Source organism: Tauraco erythrolophus, chromosome 7 (assembly GCF_009769465.1).
Source record: "Tauraco erythrolophus isolate bTauEry1 chromosome 7, bTauEry1.pri, whole genome shotgun sequence".
In the NCBI taxonomy this organism is placed as follows: domain Eukaryota; kingdom Metazoa; phylum Chordata; class Aves; order Musophagiformes; family Musophagidae; genus Tauraco; species Tauraco erythrolophus.
The window spans coordinates 36800314-36824883 of NC_141471.1; the positions used below are offsets into that span (position 1 = coordinate 36800314).

The 24570-nt window shown below is 37.8% G+C and overlaps 1 protein-coding gene across 5 annotated transcripts in view; it reads right to left on the bottom strand.

The window, feature by feature from the left end:
- Positions 1-1191: 1191 nt before the first annotated feature.
- Positions 1192-24570, bottom strand: part of OSBPL3 (oxysterol binding protein like 3) — a 43839-nt gene continuing 20460 nt past the window's right edge. For 3 of the 5 annotated variants that reach the window (XM_009979660.2, XM_009979659.2, XM_086614219.1), the window contains 12 exons: positions 22815-22922; positions 19853-19987; positions 19075-19168; positions 15790-16040; positions 13791-13928; positions 11034-11097; positions 7910-7988; positions 5683-5827; positions 4310-4454; positions 3498-3624; positions 2804-2926; positions 1192-1335 (listed from right to left, as the gene is read on the bottom strand). In XM_009979660.2, coding sequence (XP_009977962.1) covers positions 1239-1335; positions 2804-2926; positions 3498-3624; positions 4310-4454; positions 5683-5827; positions 7910-7988; positions 11034-11097; positions 13791-13928; positions 15790-16040; positions 19075-19168; positions 19853-19987; positions 22815-22922 — 1506 coding nt within the window. In that variant the 3' untranslated portion in view covers positions 1192-1238. The remainder of the gene's footprint in view (positions 1336-2803; positions 2927-3497; positions 3625-4309; positions 4455-5682; positions 5828-7909; positions 7989-11033; positions 11098-13790; positions 13929-15789; positions 16041-19074; positions 19169-19852; positions 19988-22814; positions 22923-24570) is intronic. The other 2 variants (XM_009979662.2, XM_009979661.2) reach the window with 1 other exon arrangement.

The following is a 24570-nucleotide window of genomic DNA, read 5'->3' on the forward strand; positions in this document are numbered from 1 at the left end:
CTGTCTCTATAATCTTCATTCAAAAGTGCGACTTCTGCTACATTTGTTTCCTGCTCAAATTTCTGACCTATGGTTTAGCAGTTTCACAAATCTACCAATATATATAAAACCACAGGAAAGAGATGCAATTGATTTAGTGCAAGACACTTAAATTTTTATCTGAACATAACAAGAAACAGAGGAAGATCAAAGACTCCATACACTTCTCCATAAGGCAGATGGTAATTATTTAAATACAAGATCTTAAATATGCTGTTTATTTCTTAAGAGGTAGAAAATATCAAAATACTAAGAAAAAATTTCTAGCTTAAAACAATCAGTTTGCTTACTTTTTAAAAAGTCTTACTGTTGCAATTTTTAGGTTCATAAAAACAAATGAAGCTATGGAAGCACAGGATTTCGTGCTCTGTATAGATTTTACTTACTGGAAAAGAGCGAGCTTCTTCATCTAGTCAGTGCTCAAGCAGTATATACAAAGGATGCTCCTTCTTTTGCCCTGTTGGAGGCTAAAAATCTGAAGTGGAAACTTTTCCCAGTGGAAAATTTTGGCGATTCCTGAATTTCTAGCACTACTTTTAGCCGGGTACAGTTTACGTATAAGGCAGCAGAACCACTGGTGTAAGCTCAGAACTACCTTTTTCATAACGCTAAGAAAGCGGCTTATTTAAGTCTTTTCTACAGGCAGCAAAAGATCATACTCGGATTCCAGCACCAGCTGATAATCAGTTTTAGCAATTTATACCAGCCCAGAGACAGCTGAACTACTCATTGGACTGTGGAAGCCTACTTACCATTTGAGTCACTAAGGCTCGCACTCTGATTTCTCAGCACAGCCAGGAGATGCTGATGCTACTGTCTCCAACGTAATTCAGTAAGGCATAAGTTAACTCAGAACTGACATTATTACACATTGCAAAAGTAGTGTAAAAGCTTCTCTTTTCCCTCTTGCTGTTAACATTCAGAACTATTTATTAAATATTTTATAAAAAGAAGGTAGGGTATTATACATTCAAGCAATCACTGCAATAGAGTAAAGGAAACAAATTATCAGATTCTAAATTAAGCACAATTCTGGAGATATGCACACTTGCACACATACACACACCCCACACATATATTATATGTGTGTATATATATTTATGTGTGTATATATATATATAGATAGATATATTTTGTATATACTTCTTTTAAATCATCTCTGAGAATACAGCACAGAATATCTTCACTTAGCTCCTCTTTCACCAGAGGACAGGATTGTCCAGTTTGGAAAAGCCAGGTTCTTTTCTAAGGTCCATGTAGGTTCCATTGCTCACCCAGGAGTCATCGTTGGATTTCCTATCAACGATTAAACACGTATCTTCAATGTAAAGCTCATATTTTCCATACATATACTGTGTAACACAATGTAGCACTGTGCATGGATACCAAATCCAGCCCATGAACCAGGTGCAGTGCAACTCAGTACAGCCTTCACACAAGGCAATATAGCTTGGAGAGTCGAACAGGTATGTCTGCTCTGGGCCTTGGAGACACACCTCAGTAGCCTAGTGTTCAGCTGAGATCAGCACTCTTATTTCACTGCCACATGCTAGTGCTTAGCACTTAAAACTACAGTCCAGGCTTATTTTATAGTCTCAAAGGCAGCTTTGAGTGGAAAATGGAAACTTTCATTTTACCGCTCCAAAGATGGCTCAACCAAGAGTATTGCGTAAGGAGAGCCTATAGCTCTCAGTCAAGAGGTAAGACTCATTGGCCTAGGAGCCATGCCCTGAAGGAATCAGTCTGCTTTTAATCTAGTGTACAACATTTACTGGCACAACAGCTAGTTATTCTTTTAAGTAAATCAAGACTTGTAATTTGTTGAAGAGAGAAATCACTATGGAAAGGCCAAATGCATAATTCGTATCTACTCTAACACTGGGTAACACTTTTGCTATATAGTAATTAAATTCTTTATTCTGTTATTTAAATCTACAGCACAAATCTCAACTTTCAAATCCTCATTGTGAGGACTCAAATCCTCACCCTTATTCACAGTTCTCATTGTGAATATACAATTACAAAGTACTAGACTTTGCCTCTATCCTGCTGGAACCAACATTTGCTTCTCTTTGGTAGGTGTGACTGACATGCAATGACTTAGCTCACCAGCTTGTCAGACATGTAGTGGCCTGAGCCATTCCCTTTCTGCACCTATTAAACGTTTCTGTGTGCCTCAGAAGTACAGTTCACCTTGGCTCCAACTCTTTCATTGCAGGAGAACAGAGAAGCTGGAGTGCAAAACAGCATTTATTTTTGTCTTTTGATGGCTGAAGTCTTCTGTTAATGGACTTTCAACACGAAGAAATAAAGTGCCATCTGAATTATAATTCCCCCACCGTGAAACAGGGGAAACAAGTTCAAAAACACCCCTGAAAATGGAAGGCTACAAATCTGCACACTTCCACACAAGGCAATTTCACTGAATTCAGCAGAGGTAATTAAGCTCAATCCACCTACTTCACCTTGCTTGAAAGAATCAAAGATGCTACATTCACTTTAGCAAATTCAAACATAGACTACATAACAACTGCCATCAAGGCAAAAAAAAAAACAGAAAAAAATTCAGGAATGCACTAATGAAAATGCAATCTATAATCCTGAGTTTCAATTAAGTCTGAAATGTTCTACATCGCCAAAGTAGAAAAATCAAGAACGTAGAAGAAACCTGGAAAAAACTGGAGCTTGCTCTATGCCAGTTTAGAGCCAGATCTATAGTAAGAATTTCAATAAATGATAGTATATGCTAATTATCCTGTAGTACCTGAAAAATCTAGGCTGATGCTCTAGATTGTTTTCTTCCAGTACCTTCCGTCGTTCTCTCTGTAGCTGCTCAATCCTCTGTTTTTGCATTTCAGCTCCTTCAATATTCCCTTCTTCTAGAAACCTGTAGCACCAGCAGTGAAAACAGACACAATTGGTGCTCCTGTCTCCCATCTTTGCCAGGTCTTCTAGACCTCCAGAATCTAATCCTTACAGCAGGCAGTTCACCATGCTTGAAAGGTAAACAGCTGTATCTGCAGACAACTGCAAGATCAAGAAGCACTCAAGGAAAAGCAACTCTCAGAACAAGCTCAGAGTCATTGTTATGTTATATTCTTTTCCTTGGAAGTTAGTAGCAGTGGTGATTCCACTGCAGAAAGAAGATTCAAGTGTCTCAGTTTTTGGCTATTCAAATACAATACGCTCAACATCCAGGACCTGAAGTACTAAAGTTTTAACATCTTTGGAAAGGCAGTTATCTAGAAGCATCCAAGAGTCAATTTTAGGAAACACTGGTCCATAATGACTAGATCATCTCTTGGTAAGTGATTAAAATGTGTTTCAGATGCACATTAATGTAGAAATAGAATCACACTGCAGGTATCTACACAATATAGTCTGAGCTTAGGGTAAATTGACCATACAGAAGATTAAGAACAATTTGAGGAAGATACTTAAGAGTTAAAACTTCCTACCTTTGGTCTGGCCTAAAACGTGTATCAGTGGATGGGAGTAATGACCTAGTTTGCAGGTCCAGTTCATTTAACTCCAGTGCAAATTGAGTAAATCCATACCACTGTTCATAATCTTTAGGCATTGGATCTACGGAGAGAAAAGTACATTCAGAATTCCAATTAAATGCTATTATCTTTAGAACAAAAATTCCAAGCTCCCCTCAGTCATTTGCTCGTTTCTGAATCATAGTCTCAATTCTTGGGGAATAATAGGTTCTTAGTAGTGTGACAAAAGAGAACATCTCCCTTGATAATTGCACTGCAACAAAACAGATTTCTGTTCTCTCAACTAAATCAGAGCACAACTGTGATGAAGGCCACACTATTATCATAGTCCTTTTTCAAACTACAGCAGACAAAGTCTCGTGAGTTTGGGAGAAGTTCAAATAGAGCTATCACTACGGAATTGAGTTTTGTGGGCTATCCTCCAATGTTTAATACACGAAATACATGACGCTTCTCTACACAAAAAGTGGGGGTTTTCATTCCTTTTTCTTTTTCCCCTTTCCTTTTAGAGTCCTCAATATCCGCTTCACACCCAAATAAGAAAATGAGGGAGAATGAAGAAAATGCTGAAAGCCATGGGATTAAGTTCTCCATATTATTTAAGTTAAAGGATGTATTCTTCTGGTCTAAATTTTAAACACTTGACAAAAATCTAATATTCCACATAGAAATAACAAGAAGTTGGGGCCTAATGAAGAGATGAAAACAGTGAGCTCATTCTCAAGCAGATTTTAAAGTTCTGTACGTTAGCCATTCTGATCACTTACTTGCTCTCCATACGCAGTTTGAAGATGAAGTCGTCCCACAGTATAAACTTTCATGCCACTTCCCAAAGAGTCGATGTACAACGTTCCCACCTTTATCCATGACGCTACCTTCAATCTCATGCGCATTTGGATTCCAATACTTTGCCTAGAATTAGAAGGAACAAGAGGAAAAAGGTGCATAAGAGATCAAGTGTGAGTGATTTTGCCATGTCAGTAGCACCATGCTGTTTTCCGAAATAAAACCTTTTCATTTAGGTGCGCATTACAATATCATATGCAAACAACTGGTGTTGGTAATATTAACCAGCTTATTAAGTACTAATGTTGAGAATCATATTTATTGTTTGCCTTTTTTAAGGGCAGTTCTAGGTGAAGCACAGCTAACCTTGAATTTTGCACGACCGGTAACACTGACTCTTGACTGAGTTATCTACATCTTCCCCAAATTTACAGAAAAGGAAGAGCAGGAACTGATACAGTACTCTGCACTTCAGACAATTTACAACATCAAAGGTGTAAGATTTGCAGGCTCTCAATCTTTGAGATTTGAACTCTAAACATTCACTGCAACTTTGCAAATACGTTACAGTACTTTAAGTATTTAAAAAAAAAAAATCACTCTAATGCTTCTTAGAAAGCACAAAGTAATCAGGAGAACAAACAAGAAAAGGAAACTCTCCTGCTGCTGAGCACGCCATGCTGCATGCTTGTATCTGTATGGTCTGTTTCTAGGTAAAGCACAGTCTTTCTCCAGCAATCAGACACAGAAAAGGCAGGTTAAATTAAGTCTCCTAGCAAGAATACATCTATTGCCAAAAAGTAATTTCAATTTCAGTTATAAGAGCACTTCCTGAGGAAGTCATATCTTGATGCCTTGTACTGAAGCAAAACCTTTGAGTAGCACCACAACCTCTCACTTAAGCTCCTCTGAGTTTTAGCCCTGCAAAGAGCTAGAAAAGAGCGTGGGGTGAAGCACCCCACATAAGCACTGGTTCTACAGTTAATGAATGAATGTGACCACAAAAGATGCCAGTGGGTTAGCAGAAGGCATGTGGTAAACCTCTGTCAGTAGACATCTTGTGCCTATGTCTCTCATCAAACACAGAGTAGGGTTTTCATTATATTTCTTCCTTTCCCTATACTTTTGTGCATCTCAGGTGAAATCACCTGAGAAAGCTGTTGCTTCTTCTTGTCTGGCTGTACCTACTGAGCAGCAGTTCTTTCAGAGTTAAAGTTTCTCAAAGAATCACAGGTAATTACAGCAGAACTACATGAAAATACAGCTTGTAAGCAGTTGTTTTGAGCTTCAGCAGAGAGCATCCACCCACTGCTGTGCCTGTTAGGAAAGGCACTGCCAACATTGCTGTGGTTACCTTTATGAAAGTCAGTTTGCAGTGGCAAGTGTCATCGTTCAGATTTTTGATGATGATCTCTCCATAGTGTTCAATCCATCTTTGCCCACTTAAGATGTTATGGATGCAAGATGTCACCTTGTTCCATGCAAAATGGTCTTTAAAACTGTAAGAAAAATACAAGAAAAATCTCACGCTATGTTCAAATGAGCTCATAAACTTGTGAAAATAAATTGCAGAGAACTTGATTAGAAAAACCTCACAAAACGATTTTTTTTTCTGGAACGCCCCATCTTCTTGTCCCATGTCTTCTCAAAAAACAAACCCTATGACAACAATCCTGTCTCCCAGAAAATCGATTTCACTTCTGCTATAAACTTTGGTCTTGAATTCAGTTTTCTGTCAATTTACTTGCCCCTCTTTACCAGTTTGAAGTTCCCAAAAGTAATCATTCTAATATCTTCTACTGGCTGAAACACCCATTTCACAGCTTGTAACACAGTGACAACTGAAAATACAAGGATGTGGGCCACCAGAGTCATCAGAAGACTCTTTATTGATGGCTCGAGCTCTCAAGGCTGAGCCTATGGATGTGCTTCAGGCAAGAGCAAAAGTTCTCACCAGGTAGTTCAAGATGCAGTCACACACTGGAAGACAGCAGACAGGGAGAGATGAACAAATACCAATAGGTAATACAACATTTTACCTTTTATTAAAGTAGATGTTCTTATAAAGTAGCTTTATAAAACCTCAAGCAAAGGTAAGTCTCATGAAGACATATATTCTACAGTTTGTTCTGGGTATCAATAGCCAAGTTCCTACTGGTAAGGCAAAGGGTAAGTTTAGAACCAGCTTCCCCATAGCACCTGTGTCACACACATCACATGAGAGTATTAGAATCTTTCTTTACCTCCCCTTAATCACTTGTTTTCACTTGCTGTTTTGTAAGAGCGTGCACAAGGACAGTTTTTACAGACTAGGAGATATGTGGGTAATTTACCCCACAGTAACTTGTTTTCCTGCCCCTGCCTGCAGGTCACATGCTCTATTATGCATGCTAAAAATACTGTATTTGCTTCAAAAATAACCTTAATACTAACATGTCATTTTTGCCTATAGCCTCAGCGTTTTTTTTTTACCCAACTCTGTATCAGATACACAGGGAGACAAACCAACACATGGAGACCACATATGAATCAGATTATTTTCCAGTTTATCAGTCCATCATGGGCCCTAATCCATTAGTTATGTTGCCTCTGAACCCTCACTCACATCTAAAGACATTTCACTCCACAGCTTAGGCTAGCCACTATGAACACGATGTGTTTCATACATCACCTTTGGATACTATCTTACTACATCGCAGTTTTACCCGCTTACATGAAAAAGGCATGCTTAGTCACTTAGTCTGATAAGCGCTAGGTTCTTGGGTTATTTTTATTTTTTGAGATGGCAGAATAATTAATTTTGTAGACTCTCTTTGGAAAACAGATTTAACTGAAGTGCTACTCAACCTTTAGACCTTCGGTCTGCAAACATGATGGATATAGGCCAAACTTTAAGGAATTTTAATTGTTGATCTATTATGGGCATTCTGACAAGCCAGCATAGGAACACTGCAGGTTTGGTTTGTTTTTTTTTTTTTAAATTAAACTATACTCAAAGCTTAACTATGGTGGCTGCTTACTTCCTTGGATAATAAACACCAGATATGCAACTGGTTTTATTTATCACTTAGAATAATTATTTATGCAATGATGCTGGCTGTCAGCCCCACCTACAGACTAGGACCCGATGCTGTTAGAGTCTGTACAAATATAGGTACAAAAGACAGCAACACCACCACCCCTGCCTCCAAACCCATATTCAAGCAAAAGAATTCATAGCTTCCTCTAACGTGCAATTTTTCCCTGTGAGTTTAAAATGCATGAGGCTTGACATTCAACTGAAGTACGAAAACACTTAGTTCACTTTTTTCAACATATGCAGGAGTGATGTTTATTTTATTTTTTTCTTTTAATAACCTTTGGAAGAGTTTGTATTTCTGTTCTATGCTTCTGATTTTGGCTTGGTGGTTTTTTCCCTCCCCCCTGTGCCTCTTTCATTTTAAACTAAACCATAATCACCAATTCTTCAAAAACTCTAATACGGCACAGCACAGCTTGTTCTTATCTGGATAAACCTGGCTGCAGTGTGTGCAAGCTTGTCTGCCTGTGTGGGAACAGCAACACACGACTGCAGCACTTACGCCGGAAGAGTTACATGTGTTGTACCAACAGGAACAATTTCCATGGACTTTCCCCAGAATTTGTTTTTCCATCTTACATCTGAAACAGGAAGAGATTAAAAAAAACAACGGGTTTAGTCATAGGCATGGGTGAATCAACCTATTTCTGGGATCTACTTTATTCTCAAGAAATGCAAACTAACAAAATGCGACATAATAAAAGTGTTCAAAGAATGCTGTGGACCTTCAAACATGGTTTTCTTTTTTTTTTTTCCCCCATTACATCATATTGGTTATTTAAATAGCAAAGTAAAAGAGGTTTAAAAGTCCTCTCAAACTTTTTCAAAAGAGGAGTTTGAATAAGCTATAGACAGCACATATTTATCTTCAAATCAGTTGCTATTGAATGAATGCAGACATTTACAAAAACAAAAGCAGAATTTCATATACAAAAGTACAGCAACTAAGAACAGTCACATTGAAGAAGCAAGAGAACATTTCAAAGGGCACAAAATTGCAGAGGGATTTAGTCTAACTTCCTCCAAGTTTAACGGGCCTTTTAAAATCTTGTCTGAATCACAGAAAGACGTGTCCAAGTCTCACGTCATTTCTCCGAAAAAAAGATGAGAAACCTTAGTGCAAGTTTAGCCAAATTTATTGAGCAAAAACACCTGGAAGGAAAAGAAACAACTGCAGAGAAGCACGGCAAAAGGTGTGTAAAGTTAAGGTAGGCTAGATAATCAGGCAATAACTTTCATAGTAACTTCAGAGCTCAGGGGAATAGTACCCTTGCTGAATTAGACACTAGGAACTCTATTCCCTGCTCAATCTGAAAAAGAGGGAAAAAATTCATCTCTATTCTCAAAAAGATGCTACTACTAACACAAGGAAGACCAAAACACTCTTTCCTATGCAACTGTGGAGGGAAGCTGTTATGCTGACTACGAGACAGGTGCTCACACTGTAGTTAGGAGATTACGTAACTCCTGAGTATATATGTGCAAATGACAGTACTGACCCAGTCCAAGCTGCCTACTATTGCAAAGGCTAGAATGGGACATAGGGCAAAATTCCTCATGGAAAAAGTAACACTTTTCTTATCGCTTCAGAAAAAAAACTCTTTTCTAAAAATAATTTTTTAAATTTTAAATTTCAATTTTTTAAAAAATAATTTTGAAGTTTGATGCTGGTCCAGCATCCTTAGTGACAGTGATTCTGTTGCGATTCCTATACTGCACAATAAAAGGTCCAAAACTACCCTATGATGGTGTTGAGCTGAATTCTGTACTAGCTTTCTCTCTTCTGCAGTGGGATGGAAGAGAAAGGGAAAGGACACACCCTGCTGAGTTTAACAGTTCAAATGTATTATTATCAGACTGTGTTATGTTCTATGGTCTCATAAATGGCAAAGCTGTCCCACAGAGATCAGTACACGGGAAACATCTTGGGAACCAGTGAGTAACTTGATCACGCAAAAATTTTAGGACAGCTGAGAAAATCAAAGTGTTATTTTCAAAGCTATGCTCAGACTAATTCAGGCACAGATGCTCTAATAGCTAAAACTCTGTATTCTGTATTTCCATTGTTCATGTGTCCACACTCCTTCGCAAAAGTAGAGTAAACTTCGTAAGCCAGGGAAAATGATTTCTGAAATAACTGTCCCTGTCAGAAGTCTGTCTTCTGGCTCGCTAGAGAGGACCAAGAGACTTCTTGATGTTGAAACAGATGAACTAAGGTCAGTGTCTGGCGGGATGATAGCACTACTCTGGCAATGCTGCTGATGACTGTCTCTTTTCTGGCTGAGGAGATAATAAGGTGAGTGAAAAGATCTCTGCACACAGAACTTACCTCACTGACAAGCTACCTTTGTGATTAACTTAATGTTAATCTTTCCACATAAATTAATATAACCCCATAACAAGAGGCCACAGCATTTACAAACTGTCCTTGCACTGGGAAAAAAAAAATAATCCTTGTCTAGATCTTCCATAAGCTCAGATAGCCACAGTTAAAAACAAAACCCTAAAACCCTGCAGTACCCCGACTGAGTCTCCCGTGCTCATCAAGACCAAGTCTCAGATTCTTTCTCATCGATCAGATTCTCAGCTCTCATCTTTACAGAAGAGCTCTCTTCTCTAAATTGAAGTGTTAAAATATTTGAGTGATAACCATTGTCAAGATCTGTTAAACAAACCAGTCTCATCAGCTTTTACTAAGACAGGCTGCTATCTAGTCTTATTTATACAGCATTCAGTTACTGAATAAATTTTTGGTCATCTCTGCTTTTTGGCTAAGAACAAAAGGACTCTTGTCTCTGTATTTGTTTACAAAGTGAAGAATTATATTGAATAATGAAACCCAGACTAATGACAGAGTTCCAATTTCTGTTCAGTATAGCTCCATCCATAATAACTATAATCAAGTCAGCCAAATCAATCATAACAGAATTAAAGGTTATAACATGGCTACATTGTGAACTGACAAACCTCCGGGTGAAGGATTTTAACTGAGTTAAAAGGTACAGTTATGTTCTGTGTACAATCCAAAAATATCTAACCACACAGGTACTGTGACTGGCTGACATCCTCATCAGCTTTACACAGTAAACAAAGCTTCAACACGCTTTTTTAGAAACAGTTAGTAGACAAATAGCACTAAATCTTATATACTGTAATAATGCCAGCAGAGAAAGACATCATCAATATATTTATCCTTACTGTTATGCTCATTTTCGGCAATTATTTTTCCGAACAGGTTTACAAGATCTGCCGAGGCTCACAATTTAACTTGTAGTTTTTCCAGCTGTGTTCTAGCTTGTTTGTTTTATAAACAGCTTGAGGTACAATTCTTCTTTACTAAAGAATCACGTCCCCAGAGCAGACTTGGTTTTAGAGAAATGGAGATATTTGTACGTGAAAAGAATAATCAGTTAATGTTATTAAAAAAACCCACCTTGAACATTTTTATAATGGCAGAACATCAAATAAGAAGCATGCAAGAAAGTACTGGCTAGCATTTTTTAAAGCTATTTAACACAATTTAAGCAGAGAATTTCACCTTTTCCCAATTTCTGGATGCTTCATGTTACACATACAATGAGAATACTATGAACACTGTAAAAGTAAATGACAGACTGAAGAGTTACCTTGCCAAAAAGCAAAATTCATAGATTCAGCATGGCATGCAGAAATAGGTGGATGGTGACTGACCTAATAGCAAGACATGAAAGGAGAGAAAAAAGAATGAACGTATTAATAGATTTTGGTTTGGTGGTTCCTCCCCCCTTCTTTTTTCATTCATATATCACATTCATAAATTAGGTGGGTTTTTTCCTTTTGCAGTTGTGTCCTGAAGGGGGAGTCAGTGAGATTAGTAAGGCACTGACACCTAAGAAGCCCTGAAAGAAACGAGAAGCACTTATTTTAAAAGGCCTGTGATTTTCTTAATCGAATGAAAATCTAACTATATATTTTGTACATTGTCTCCAACGTGGTAATTACACTAACCCTTAGAGCCCCCTTAATATATTAACAGCAAGCACACAGACAAAAATTAAAAAAAAAACAACCCAAACACGCAAACCCAAAGAGCCAAATTCTTCTGTGCAGTAAATACCCCCAAAACCCTCAGGGAGGAGACAGCAATCACCATCTCTGAGGGGGCCACAGGTGGAGAAATCAAGCCATGAAATTCCATCTAGCAATCCCTACTACTGCAGTAGCGATACCTCAGGCATTTCTAGTGTGAAACTCTAACCACACACACTGTGTTTTATCAGCTTTGGGAAAGAGCACATACATGAATTAGGACAATCACCAAATAGCAAAGTAAGGACTGCGAGTAAAGAAAGAAATACACAATGCAGACTATTAATAAAGGGAATAGTGAATAATAAAAAAACTTCACAAAGTGAAAGCAGCCACTCCTCCTCAGCTGTAAATTCTCCCTTCTGGTGAACATGACTAAAAACTGACCAACAACTCTGATGTGTTAATGCCTACTGCTCTTTTGACAGACAACTTTAATTGCAAGTCAAATTGCTATTTCCCACTATGAATTTAATTTCCTAACCACCTATGTGGCTCAAATGCAGTTTTACTTTCTTCTTTGTTACTAATTTTGTGAATCTGTTATGGAGCATTTTTTCTGCAGGCATCCAGTTATTTACTGAACATCCTCTATTTGGTTAAAAGAAAAAAAAAAGGAGAAAAGTACTAATTACTCTCAGCTATGCCCTAATCCACCAAGAGCAACTCTCATTACTCTCTCTCATACTGCACCAAGATTAACCCTAGATGTCACTATAATTCATGGGTTAAACTTAGCTCTCACTTAAACTGTTATAATTCCAGAGTAAGGTCATGGACTTAAGCAGAGTTATTCTAAACTCACTTTAGTAATATAATGGAATCTCTGTTATTTTATACATTTCGCCTATCTACTTCGTGGATTACATACTATCTCCACTAATAAATTACCTAGAGTAAGCATCAAAATGATTGCACAAACAAGCAATAAGCAACAGCTCCTGATGCAGAGAAATAGTTAATGCTTACGAACTACATGAAATTTCTTTCCTCCTGTACTGACCTCCCTTCCTCATATTCCTTCACTTCATACTACCACAGTAACTTTACCACTCTATAAACTCATCTCACTTATTGCAGGTATTAGAACAATAGTTGTTAACAGCCCAAGCCCTCTCATGTATTAAAATTCAAAGTAGCCTTTGTACTAATTTATCCAATATTCAGAGGAAAATCTCTTCCTTCAATTATATCTAACATTAAGCTCAGTACCAACCTTTATTCACCTCTGCAACGTTCTAGACACATCATCTTAGAACTGAAGTAACACAACGAAGAACCAGACACATTACTTGAACTTTAAATTTGATTCTTGCTTTGACTGTTTTCCCTTTTTTTTTTTCTTCCCTTTTTTCCTTTAATTTTACTCTTGCCTGTGACATTTCCCAAGACTAAGGAAAGATAATGTAGCGTTTCTTTTTTTCAGATCTAAAACATAATCTACAAAATTTTGTATCCTCAGAGGTGGTCAAAACCACCTTTTGTTCCCTATAGAAAGACTCTTAGAAGGCTTCCTCTCATCAAATTTCTAGGTTGAACACCCTTACCCACTGCTCTTTTTGTATTTTTTTTTTTTTTATAATGTCTAGACAGAATGAGACAGCTTTCAATCATTCTTACTCTGCTAGGCACCACATTATTTAAGTTTCATTTCTTTTTAACATACATCTCCAACCAAGTTATCAAAATTGCTAGGCTTGTTTAACATTTTTCACCCATACTTCATAATTATTCTCCTGTTGGGGAATTATTTTCATAAACAGTCAGACCGTGATGTGTTGTATACATCCTTCACCTACAAAGCTGTGGTACCAGATTCGAAAGGCTTAGCACACAAAGTATTTGGAAGGAAGCAGAAATATTCATCATGCCATAAAAAATAGTAGTGGTTGATTGAATCGCACAAGGGAAATATTTGTTACAAAAGAAGACATTAAACAGCTGAAGATACAGTATTTTTAATGATCACACACAAAAGAAAATGACAAGAATGTGAATGCTTGTTGGAGTCGTGATCAGATTTCAGCACGGGGAATTGCACTCAAAGAAGTTATCTATTTACTGTAGTAGGCAGCCTGCCAGCTTTTGCTTCTCGAGTGTCAGCTGCTGGTTGTCATGTTCCATCCCAGAGTTAGTAGACTTTCCTCAAGAAACAATTTCCTTAATTTATAATTATGCAACATCTCTTGATTTTTGCTGGGCTCAGGTTATATAAAGTAATTTCGTAGTTTGCTTAATTCCAGAGGATTCCAGTCATGTATTTAGAATTAAGCAGCATATCAAGTAGCAAATCTAAGGGTCGCAGTATACAGTACCTGTTCCGCAAAGAACTGGAAACCCTTATCTTCACGAATACATTCATAGGTTTCTCCAAGCACAGGATTAAATGGCTTACTTCCAGCTCGGTAGTAACTGGATGCATATGCAGAGACCGCAAATGCAGCTATATACACCTGGTAATTACATATATGGAATTTTGATTAATTAATTTACCCCAGCCACGCACAATTTTTGCCACACGTTCTGATTTAACAGAAGAAAAAAAGTCTTATCTTGACATCAGATTCTGTATTTTTCCCCCATCATCTGCAGACTACAAACATGCATGCCTCCTGCAAGTTAAGCACTAGCTCACGCTTTAAAGAATTACTCAGTTTTCAGAGAGTCATCCAATGGTCCAGGGATGGAGTTATTAGGCTCAAATGCTGCAAATTTCATCAATTGAAAACAGCATTTCTGAAAATTGTTTGAAACAGCTTAGCATTCTGCAACATAGTTCAAAGTAGTAACCTTAAAAACCAGTTAGATTTTGTATAGTTATGGCCTGTGATTCTATGGTCTACCAGCTATCCTTTCCCTAAACATGGCACAGGAAGTATTGGATGAGTTTTCACCAAGTTTGCTATTTCTAATGCAGTTTAGATTGAATTGCCTTCTATGTGTGCTATTACCTAATCATGAAACTGTTCTTGATTATGTCTTGACTGAGACACAGGGAATCTTTCCAAATTTTTGCAGTCAACTCAAGCATAATTCCTCCTAAACATGAGGAATTAGAATTTGGGGTTGTTCAATTTGGGTCTCTTTTGTGCCATTTTTCTCCCTTTTCTTCATCTTGTGAAAGTGTAGATGGTCTCGCAATTTCAGAAACTGCGTCCACTTCAGAATGGCTCTTTTACAGATTATTGCAATTACTATGCAACAGCTACCATTAATTTTGCCTCAGGAATTTCTCAAAGGCAAAGAATACTCCATTTTGAGGAAGTTTCCAGATATTTGGGTGTGGAAACAAGGGAAAAGGCTTCTTTCAATCCCATATGAACAACTACTGCTCATTTCCTTTTAACATATGTTCTCGAGAGAACAAAAAAAGTTATACATCAAAACCCCAGTTAATAGCCACACGCTCTGTCCTGATAACTGACACTAAATTTTAACCCTTGCAAGGCATCAGAATGGAGCACGAGGCTTTTCAAATGGTATTTATAGCACGACTATAGCACATTTATTAATAACCTCATTTTAAGATAAGATATATTGAGTTGCAAAGGCTTAATTCAGTTTAAGGGACAATCTATAGCTTTCATTTAAGATAATTTAGAGAGCTTTTAATCCTTTATTTATGGGCTTACATATTAAGTAACTCTTGTGCATCTGGAAGCAGAACAACTGAAATGCATTTTTCTCTTGTTCTTTTGCCAAATGTTGAATTCAGAGTTCTGGACTGGCAGAAGAAAACACCATTATTGTACCCAACATACATTCATATTGCTCTGTTTTGAGACCCTGAACATTTTGTATCAACCTCAAAACTTCACACAACCAGTTAATGAACCAAATGGAGCTCATTCAGTTAATATAAAGATATTACAGTAGTGCCAGGCTGGAAGATCGAGCATCTTCTATACGCAAATGTCTTAAAGATTAGACACCCTCAAAAAAGTTATATTGTAGCTTTCATACTCAAAAGGGAAGTATGTTAGTTCAACCCTCACTCCTTTTTTGCTATAAGTTTTAATCTTACAGAGTAAGAGCTGCAAAACAGAAGTAAACTACTTCTTCGTTTAACCTTGCAGGACAACAAGGTACTTGAGGAGAGATGCTTCCTGGCAAAGCAACAGAAATTATGCAGAAGAATCAAAAATAGTGGGTATGTAAGTACGTATAGGCACACGTTTGGAGAGTCTGCCTCTCTCAGATGGGAGAAAAAGAAAAACGGAACAAAGCATCTTCATTTCTTTGGCAGATTGTCGTTACGTTTACTCTATTCTAATTATATTAAATGTTACTAAGTATTCGGAATAGCACATTTACCATCCGTTCAAATGGGTTAGGCGTATGCGCTGCTTTATCTAGTAGCTCACTGTACTCCAGCTCCTCGCAGAGACGCTGAAGGGTGTTAAGTGGCTCATTTAATTCAACTGGCATGGCCACTTTGGAGAGATCCTTTCCTATGTTATTTCTCAGGATATTCCAGAGGCTGATGTTACTTGTATTTGGACACGGAGCTGGTAAACATGTTCTTCGTTTAGAATTGCATCCGATTCCACTTTCAGAAACACAGTCTAAAAAGGAAGGAAATGGCAGAACGAGTCAATTAACTGTTTACTTAGTTTCATCTCCTTTGCAAACATACATTAAAATGCAACCATCTTTTTTCTATGAAAACTTCCTTCCACCCTCACAATTCATTCAAGTATTTCACTTGTGGTTTGAAGACTGATAAAATTAAGAACAAAATTTTAATTTCTCTATGTTAGCTGAGGTAAATGCCAGGTACAAAAGATGCATAAAAAATTACCTTCCTTCCCCTCACAGGCTATAAGAAAGGCTCAGGCTTTCCACTGAATTTGAAAGAGTAAATATTATAAGTATCTTATTTGTAAGAGAGGTGGATTCCTATCTGTTTAAGGGATATAAAACCTTCCTCCTTGACAGAGCTTCAATTAAGTTGACACTTCTGAGAAGGCAAGGCGTAACTTACAGATCCAAGCATAATAACAACTCCTACTTACCTTTTCCTACTTTTTTGAATACTCCTACCAGGGAAATTTACTGCACCACAGATTTACATGCAGGCTTTTCTGCAGTGCTCCCCATAGTGCTTAGCATTTAAAAAAAATCTCAGTGATGTTAGTTTTAAATACGCCCATGCGTTGGTGGAGCAATGGCCTGTTTTAAAGGTAGAAAAGCTGAAGCAACTGTGGAGCTATGGGTTTGCTGAAGACAAAAAAAAAAAAGGACCCATGTCAAGAGTTCTTGACATGAATATCTGAGGTCTGTGTTGCTATGCCAAAGCCATTGGAACGGGATAAATAGCTCTAAGTGTGCCATGAAATGATTTGTGGCAGGATCAAAATAGAGCTGCAAGCTTCTGCAACAGGCACTAGTCTGAAGTGATTACATTGCTTAGCTGTACATCAATTTAGTTTCAGAGAGGAATATGGTTACCGCTAGAAGAACATATTTTATCTTTACACATCCTTAGAAGCAGCTAGGAAGCTCCTGCCCTAGAATCAGTTATGATTTGGAGATATTCACTTATAGCCCCAGTCTGTCAATCCCTGTCCTCATCTGGCTTTCCCTACACAGCTTTATCTTGAAGGAATTAAACCAGCACCGAGCAGCACATCTTGCCTGCCCAAAGAATCACTTCCCTTAAATGCACAATTTCAACCAGTATTTCCTCTGCTGGTCCACTGACATAAGCATAATACCAGCAGTGCTTCCAACAGCAACAAAGTACAGAAAACCACAAGGGCTAATTTCTCCACCACTGCCATACATGCTAGGCCATGTCTCAGATGGAGGTTTTCAAGCATAATCAGCAGCCCCAACGTTTTGAGGAAGAAGTTTCCAGCTCTCCTGCCACTCATAAATTAGAAGTCCTAATATCTCGTACGACTGAGTTACTGTAACAAGGACAGGTAAACTATTTGCAGTCTACTGCCTATCTCTTTCTTTTTGCATAAAACTAGCAAGAATCAAAAAAAGTCTACAGTTAACCTAAAACAAAAAATCTAACAATTATACTGTTAAGAGGTTGGCTCCTATATTTCCCTCTTGGAAATTTATTTAATATCAGAAGAGGCCAAAAAGAAGGATGTTTCCTTAGATACCTCAGGAATGACGGGCTATATGGAGAGAAAGGAGGTAAATGCTAAAAATTTATCCTTGTTCAAAAGAGCTTTCTGAAATGGGATTTGTCTACAACCTTTGACATCCTCTGATTAAAAGCACAATACTAATTGACTGAACTACATATTCTGGACCAGTCCATTCATTGAGGTAAACCAGTGACAAAACAGAGTAGAGAAACAACTAAGGTATTCAGATACCAAATTTTCTATACAGTGAAGTTTGCCCATTCCCCATTAAAAGAAAAGCCCATGCAGTTCTGGTTTGCAAAAGCTGTGATGAATGGCCATCAACAATACTGAAGGAGATTAAGACACCTGACTTCCAGCTAGACTCAGTGACTTTTAAGGCCAGATTGGACCACTATGATCACCTGGTCTGACCTTCTACGTTACAGTGGCCAGAGGATTTTATCATAATTCCACAATTTATGGTTCAGCTAAAGCCCTGTAGGAAAAAGACATTCAGTTTGCTGTTAGTGGGAGTGGCAGGCTGCCCAAAGCACAGAAATAGTAGGTACCAGAAGCATGTGGAGGTGCTGCTAATACAGAGGAGCTTCAGTGATAGTCTTTGCTACAAGAAAACGAAAAGCCACACTAGTACAGTTTTCTAAGGTTCAGATGAGTTGAATGAATCTGTATTCTTCAAAAAGAGAAGTTTGCACAGTTTAAATAGTTAAAGAATACAACAGATCTCCAGGCATTTCAAACTACCCAAGTTCATAGGGATCCACTGGTCTTTTGAGATTATCAGGAAACGGAAACAGCTGCTAGTAAGAAACCGTTGTTGAGCATTTTTCAAGATAAAAATATATGGGCAGAATGGGAAGAATATTGTGGTTAGCTGAAAGGAGTTGAAGGCACATAGCCAATTAGTTTGTTATGACCAATTCTTCTCTCTCTTCTTTTGATTCTGTCTCTAATTAGCAAGACAGTTAAATAAGCATATGTACTAACAAGACTATCATGATTAAAACATACAAGAAATCCTTATGGTCATGCACTAGGTCTGCAAGTGTGTAATTATTCTCATATTCCTTTAAACACTGAGTTCTGCTAAAACCAACTTAACTCTGAACATGATTGTTAAATTGCAGACTGATAAAACAGAGTGACAAGGAAACTACTTTTTGAGAAAAAGCAAGCAGCTAAACCTTGGTACTTTGAAAAATCCTGTGGTCATGAAAGAACTGAAAAGGAATGGGAGTTGCACCAAAGAAGCCAAGAAAGTAAGTGTTTCTCTGCTGATACAGAACCTCCATCCTGTTTAATCAATGGTGTTAACCAGATTAGTCAGAATGTGCTGTTCAAAACCAATTTGAGGCTGTAAAAGAAAACACACAGGCTGTTTATATCTCAAAACCTGTAATATTAATTATTTCTAGTAAGAGAAGAAAAAAAGTATCCCAAACAAAGCCAAACAAAATTCTCAAAACATAGTATAAGAAAACACTGAGCTTACCTAAAGTTTGCCTTTCATTTTCCATGTCATTGCTTAGGTTATCTTCTGAGGCATTATCACTGATATCACTTACGTATGAGTCATCATCTGATACCTGAGTGTAGGGTGGGGAAATAAGCAAGGTACATCACTCATCAAAATAAACCTGTATGCACATGAAAACTGTTACTTTCAGCTGCAATTATTATTTTAATAGATTTGAACTGTTTAAGCTGTGTTTCAGCATTACAGGAAAGCACTAAGTAGTCCTAAGAAGACGCAATTAAGTTTGGGAGAGATCACCATCACTGAAAACTCAGCTATTCTTTTAGTGGAGACATGCTTTGTCTCCTTGGTCCCACAGCTAAGGAGGCTTTCCTCACATCAAAAGACAAGGTTTTTATGGAGTCTGAGAGAGGTGACAAACGAGCTATTAAGCTTCAATCTGCACAACATCAGCCCCAAGGTACGTTCAGGTACAATTACATATTTCTATGATATGATTTCTTACACCTCTGTACAATGAGTCAAGGCAGACAGTACAAGACACGCAGTATCTGTGCATTAGGTACCTAACTGCCATTTGCCTCAGCATGCATCTTCTACATATTAATCGGTACATTTTACTGTGAAGAAACAATGACAACAAATAAATGCAAACAGCACGCTAATTTCTAAATATTTTGAAAAATTTCATTTTCTGGCAGTCAGCTGATGTGCAGTTAGCACTCAGAAAGACTGCATACCAAGTAGCAGATAAGAAACTACATGAGAATGATGTCAGTCTTAATGCTCCGACCTCATTTTCTGAAGAGCTAGCAGACAGTAGGACTTCCTGCGCATCAAAAAATTCTGTGAGAGAGTCAGCTATAGACAGTCTGCTTTCATTGGAGACCTGGTGAACCAGACCTCTGCTTTCTTCTCTCGAATTTTCCTGTTCAAAAGAAATAAAAAGTTTTGAGAGGAGAAGTACCACAAATAGCATTCAAGCATGCAATTCCACAGTCAAGTAATCTACAGGCTGTAAAACACTGGGAGAAGATTGCACATGCTCCTCTCCAGTTTAGTGAAAGGTAGCATGTGTTCCAAAGAGGGATTTAAAATTAAAATAAAAGAGACCAAAGAGAAGAAATAAAGAATGAAAGAAGCAATGCATATTCTAAACCAGTTATGGTGCTGTATGTACTTTTTTCCCCACAAAAAAAAAAAGATAAAAATGCTTAGATATTTGAGTAATTTAGCCAGTACACAAGTGTATAATCAAAAAGCCCCGAAAAGAACAAAACTCACATCGCTTTATATTACATCCTAGATTCACATTCCCTTCTGATCTTAGCAAATGAATTAGTCTTCTACGCCCTGGTCTTGCTTAATGCAAAGCCTGTGGTGCAGCGGCATACAAAATTCAGAGGGGCAAAGTTGCTTTCTATACAATAATAGTAATGCCTCCTGAGCTCTTTCTTCACCACATAATCCTCCATGCTGTGCTTTGGAAAGCCTTCCTTCGTATCCACACCTGAGATAGCTCCGTGTTAACCAAAACCAGCATATTATCAAAGCCTCGTAAGTGACATTGGTTTTGCTGCTGCAGGCATGTTTGACTGCCATGGGATCTCAGAAACTCCTCCTGTGGAAGCTCTACAGACCATTGACATAAGTAGAGTTTCAAGAGGTGGTCTAGAAAAGGTGGGGTGACCAGTGAGACTTGGTTCATTCTGTGGATGCAATAAAAAAGCCGAAGATTGTGCACTGTTGTTTTCCCTGATAACTCCACCAACTCTAACGAGAAGGACTAGGTGGCTCCAAGGAGTGTATTAGCTGCTCTCAAGCTTTTCTGCATGACATGCTTCATTGACTCGTAACCATGACTGCCCTATCGTAATTTTGCAGGAATTTTTTTATTTTCAGAACAATGTAATGAATAATTTGACAAGTCTATAATCGAACTGACAAATCTTCTTTCAAAGCTTTTCTGCTGTTAGATTTTACCACAGTATGGAATGTTTTTCAGTATGTGCTGATAATGGTGACATGGTAACACATCAAACTGTTATCATACAATACTTTTTTTTTTTAAATATATACACTTCTGATAAAGCAGCAAGAAAAGATGAAACCTCAACATTGCCTCTTCTGTGGGAAGGCAGTTACACTAGTCTACAAGTTAAAAAAAAAAAAACACAAAACCACTTCTTATATATATGAGCATTGCTACTGGGATTGTTTCCAATACTATTTTGAGTCTGAGAAGGAAAGTGAGCAGGAAAGGCTCCTCATAAAAGAATAGCAGGTTTTTATATCTATCACGAGTTGCACACTGTCTTCTTTCATGTTCTCTCTTTGGCATGATAAACTACAACGTAAACTGATCAACAGACAAACTAAACTTTTACCTATGCAAATGCGTGAAATACTACTTTATACACTTCAATTTTCACAGGTCTATCATAGCACCTGATGTATCATTTAGAGCCAAGTTTTGTGCAGTGGCCATGCCTTCCTCAGAGCAGCACTACTCTGTCATCGTCCTCAGACAAGTCCAAACATGAAACTTCTCCAGTATAAGTGATTTCATTCTTAAGTTCTATCCCAAACCATGCCAGAGGGAATTTATGAATGAAACTTCTAAAGGACCTTTTGAAAGCTATTTTTGTCATGTGTGTATATCTATTATAGTGCACAGAAGTTGTTTCAGAAATTATCCATTGTCATTGCAAGGACCTGCACTAAATAAGAAAACAAAGAACTCTTGAAATTAAAAAACAATGCATTAATGCTTATCGGGATAGCAGTTTAAGTGCTGTTCAAATTCTCAGGGGATTAAAAGCAAAAGGCATTAGAATGAACAACTACCTTAAAGAAAAAAAAACAAAACAAACAACCCCCAAACAGCTAAATATGACCAAAACACATCTCTTAGAACTAAACCAGAAGTGAACAGATGGGATGATTAAACTGTTTTTAAAAATAAAAGGAAATAATAAGTTATATAAAACTCACAACGTTACATCCACTTAAGTCTTAATGAAAGATTTCTACTACAAGCACAGAAGTTTCTCTGTGAGTTAAGATTTAGGAAAATCCATCAGAAATAACAGTTCTTGCTTCCCTCACTAGCACCATTAACACCTAGATCCTATGACCTACAAATACACCATATTCACACACATTTTGTGGCAAGCCAAAAACCTGTCTGAACGGTATGTCTCAAACTGGCTAACTGGATGTGTAGAAGACTCCCCGGCTTCACACAAAGAAAACTAAATGGCTGAAAGGGCTCTTGTACATCTCATTCCCTTTGATCCTTTCATGGAAACGTCTGATAGTTGTTCTATACTGTACACAAGCAACATTGGTAGCCAGTGTTCTGGGCTAACAATATTTAGACAGTCAACAGAAAGAACTACAGAACTTGAGGGTTAACTTGAGGGGGAGAGAAACAGCTGCACGAGGCTAACAAGGTGAAAGCTCTGTTCATGCTGGACGGGAAGCGGGCAAGAGGCGAGGGAGAACACCAGCCGACAGCAGCAAAAAGCAATGAAAGTGTGCTCAGGAAAACCGCTCACAAGGAAAGTCTTGGAAATCAAATACTACACAACGCATCATCAGAAATGACTCAACCATGAAAGCAGACTCGTTTTACTAACACAACACACCGTAGGGAAGACACGAAGGACAGGACAAGATGCAGCTATGCAGCACTGTCTAGATGTAGGGGCTTGAAGGAACAAACATCACTGAAAGAGGAAATCCGTACCCACCTTCACCAAATCTGGACTTGATTTTGCATTAGATGCTGAATCAAGGATCATAGATTCGGCATGTATTCTGCGTAACCGGTCTTTAAGATCTGTGTTTTGTGCTATTGCCTGGAATATTTAACAAAAATATTGGGGATATAAAGTTCTCTCAACTAACTTGAACATGGCTTTATTGTGTAAAAAGGGGCGACGATTATTTCAAGCGCAGTATAAACCACCACCACCATATGATTTTTTTACTGGTTCCGCAAATCATTTATTATAACACTTCAAACCCTGTTCCTTATCTCTCAAATTAAAACTATTTTTGTTCAGCGTGAGGGAAAAGACACATAAATGGAGAAAAAAAGCCAAAGATGGCAGAGATATTTCAAGTTAGCAGATTCTGCAAGTTGATTTAATAAGTTACAAATTAATTTTGCGCATTTTTTTCTTGTCAAGCTCCCTTCCTTCACCCCTATCTCCAACCTAGCCTCTCGCAACATTAATTCTTACTCTTGACATATGGAAAACCATTTTATTTTTCCATCAGCCGGGTATACTGACAGTTCCCTTCTCTTTCTACTAACAGAGAAATAAGACTTAATTTCAGTAGGGTATAATCTGTGCCCTATGAGATTATTTTGGCAACATTCAGAATAAAAAGCCTCCACTGCAAACTCATGTTTTCTACATGTTATTTACTCATACTGGGTGCATCTGATGGACACATGCCAGTTAGACTTGTAGGAAGAATGCAACTCTGCCTACAATGAAAATATTTCTGGAAAAAAAAAAAATTTGAGTTACTAATTTTGGAACAATACTGAAGACTTACTGACCACTTTAGTGATCTGAATCAATATTAGGATGTGGAGAACCCTGCAGTTCACACATCCGCTTTGTCCCACAAACGTTTCTGATTTCGACAGTAATTTTTCTTGAAAGCAGTCTTGAGGGCAGGAAGGACAGTAAGCCTAAAGTGATAATGGAAGGGAGAAAGTATTTTCTGGCTTTACATATGTGTGGTCTGAATTTGCCCTACAGGCATATATCGCTTCTGTGTCAAGTGTTCAAGTGGACAGCACTGTGTTATACCTACAACACCAAATAAGTGAAACTAAGAATTTACACGGCTTTCCTGTAACAGCATCTTCTAATTTTCATTGCTTGCTACGAAGTGTTTTCTTCCTTCTACTGTCTTCTTCCTCTGCCAAAAATAAAAATACTGTACTTTCCCCTATTCTGTATTTGCTTTTCTTGATCTGCACACAGTCTAAGGATATTAGCTGAATGAGAGAGAAACAGAGGCAGAGATGCTAATTTTGTGGTAGTTTATCCTCTTTAAATCTGTTCGCTTTTCCTCTTCTGCCAAGCTGATGAGAGCAAAACAGACTAATGTTTGATAGCTTTCAACCTGTGAGTCTGATTTTTTGTTACTCATGTATAGAAAATAAACTGAAATGAACAACAACAAACAGTAAGTCAAAGTCACCAACACAGGACTCTCTTGCAAGTCAGTCTTAGAAATATGTCAAGTTTATCATATCTGTGCTTCCATACGTCTTTGAAGGAAGCTTATTCCTTTCTCCTACAGGATCTCTGCTGTAGAGGGTGAGAAAAATTCTGTTGGCATCATGCCTTTACAGATCTGCAGGCTAAGAATAGCTCGCTCAGGTGTTAACCTCTGCTGAAACTGCCAAGGCTCACAGATCACTTCTGGATGGCCACAAAAGGCTTATTAAGTATCAGATAAGACTTAAGAGCATGACTTTGA